This window comes from Arachis ipaensis, chromosome B10 (genome assembly GCF_000816755.2).
Source record: "Arachis ipaensis cultivar K30076 chromosome B10, Araip1.1, whole genome shotgun sequence".
Taxonomy (NCBI): domain Eukaryota; kingdom Viridiplantae; phylum Streptophyta; class Magnoliopsida; order Fabales; family Fabaceae; genus Arachis; species Arachis ipaensis.
In genome coordinates this window covers 125,932,718-125,934,580 of record NC_029794.2, presented here as the reverse complement: position 1 = coordinate 125,934,580, position 1,863 = coordinate 125,932,718, and the positions used below count along the sequence as shown (strand labels likewise).

The 1,863-nt window shown below is 31.9% G+C and overlaps 1 protein-coding gene across 1 annotated transcript in view; it reads right to left on the bottom strand.

Moving 5' to 3' along the window:
* Positions 12-1,863, bottom strand: part of LOC107621435 (serine/threonine-protein kinase BIK1-like) — a 7,220-nt gene continuing 5,368 nt past the window's right edge. Inside the window, exons 4-6 of the mRNA XM_016323458.2 lie at positions 1,377-1,519; positions 1,156-1,279; positions 12-556 (exon numbers count right to left, since the gene is read on the bottom strand). Coding sequence (XP_016178944.1) covers positions 30-556; positions 1,156-1,279; positions 1,377-1,519 — 794 coding nt within the window. The 3' untranslated portion in view covers positions 12-29. The remainder of the gene's footprint in view (positions 557-1,155; positions 1,280-1,376; positions 1,520-1,863) is intronic.

Here is a 1,863-nt window from a genome sequence, read left to right as displayed (position 1 = left end):
ACTCCCTGCAGTTATTTTTAATTTTTTATTCAACGCCTTTGATCAATTCTAACATTAGGCCTTGGTGGAGTTGATGAAGTTGAAGCAACATGAGCTTGGTGGTGGTGGTTGAGGTGGCACGGCGAAGCCTGAAAGCGAGTGGGCACGTTGGTCCTGGAAGCAGAAGCAGAAGAAACAAGACCATACTTGTTGGAGTTAGTATTAAGATGAGGAGGAGGAGGAGGAGGAATTGGAAGAGGTGAGGCTTCTTGAGGGAAGTTGATGATGGATTGAACAACTGAATCCATGGTAGGTCTCATGGAAGGGTTGAAGCGGAGGCAGCGAGAGGCCAACTTAAGTGCCTTAAGGGAAGCCTTTGCGGAGTAATGCCCATGAAGCCTTGGGTCAATGAGGAGTATATGGCTGTTCCTTCCATTGTCCCTTATTAAGGGCAGTGCCCATCTCACCAAGTTCATCTCACTATGTGGCCTCTGTCTGTCTATCACCTTCCTTCCTGTCACCATCTCTAGCATCACCACTCCAAAACTATACACATCACTCTTCGTGCTCAGGTGCCCTGTACATATAAGTCCAGTCAGTAGTTGATTTTAGTATACACCTAACATATCTATTTATTTTTTATTTTCATCTACTATTTGTTTTTTTTTTGTTAAATTATAAAAAGAAAAATAAAAAATGCAAACTAAGTGCATCTGGAATGTCCTTAATTTTGTTAAGAAAAATTTTTGAAAGTCAACATTTTAATATTTTTTATTATTATTTGACTAACACAAATATTAAATTATTTTTAATATATGGACACAAATTATATTATTTTATGTGTACAAATTTTAATAAATATAAGTATAAACTATATATTTTTTGTGTGTAAAACTCGTGTAAATATGAGAATAAATTAGGAGAATACTAGGTAAATAATGACTATCTTGAACAACACGAACAATCACCAATCAAATAAAAATATACTACACCCTAATTTAATGCTACTAATTAAATTTACTCTTTTAACTTTATTAATTCACATTATTTATATATTGTTCAAAAATGTTGTTGATTACCTATACTTTTTCTATAAATTATTACTGACTAAAGACTGATAAAAAATGACTGGTGATGTTGCATTATATCTTTTGTTAATAGAATAAGGTAACTAACCATTCATGACATATTCTGGGGCAGCATAGCCATGGGTTCCCATGACTCTAGTTGATATGTGAGTTTTATCTCCCTCAGGTCCATCCCTTGCAAAACCAAAGTCCGATAGCTTTGCATGGAACTCCTTAAAATTAAAAGGAAATTAAATATATGAGTTGTTGTGTGGATTAAATAGAAATATATAATTATTGATTTTTATATATATATATATATATATTTACCGTGTCCAAGAGAACATTAGAAGTCTTGAAGTCTCGAAAAATGACTGCATTCTTATTCTGAGTCTTCTCATGAAGATATGCAAGTCCCTTTGCAGCATCAAGCATTATTCTCACTCTGATGGACCATGGAAACACCACAGCTCCTGATGGATCATGCATATAAACAAACATTATATTCTTAATTAATTAAATTGCTAAGAGTTAAGTCCCAACGTATTGAGATTCACATTTTACACTAATTTAATTCTTAAGATTCTATTATATATTCTAATTACACTATTTTAATCTCTCGATTTTAAAAAAATGCACTAAATTAATTTTTCGAGCAATATATCACATGTAACGAAAAAGGAATTAGGATTAATTTAATGTATTTTTTTAATCTAAAAAAATAAAATAATACAATTAAAATATTAGGAATCAACTTGATGCACAGTTAATTTCAAAAACTATTGTAGAACTACTTAAGTCTAAATTTTAACAGTTA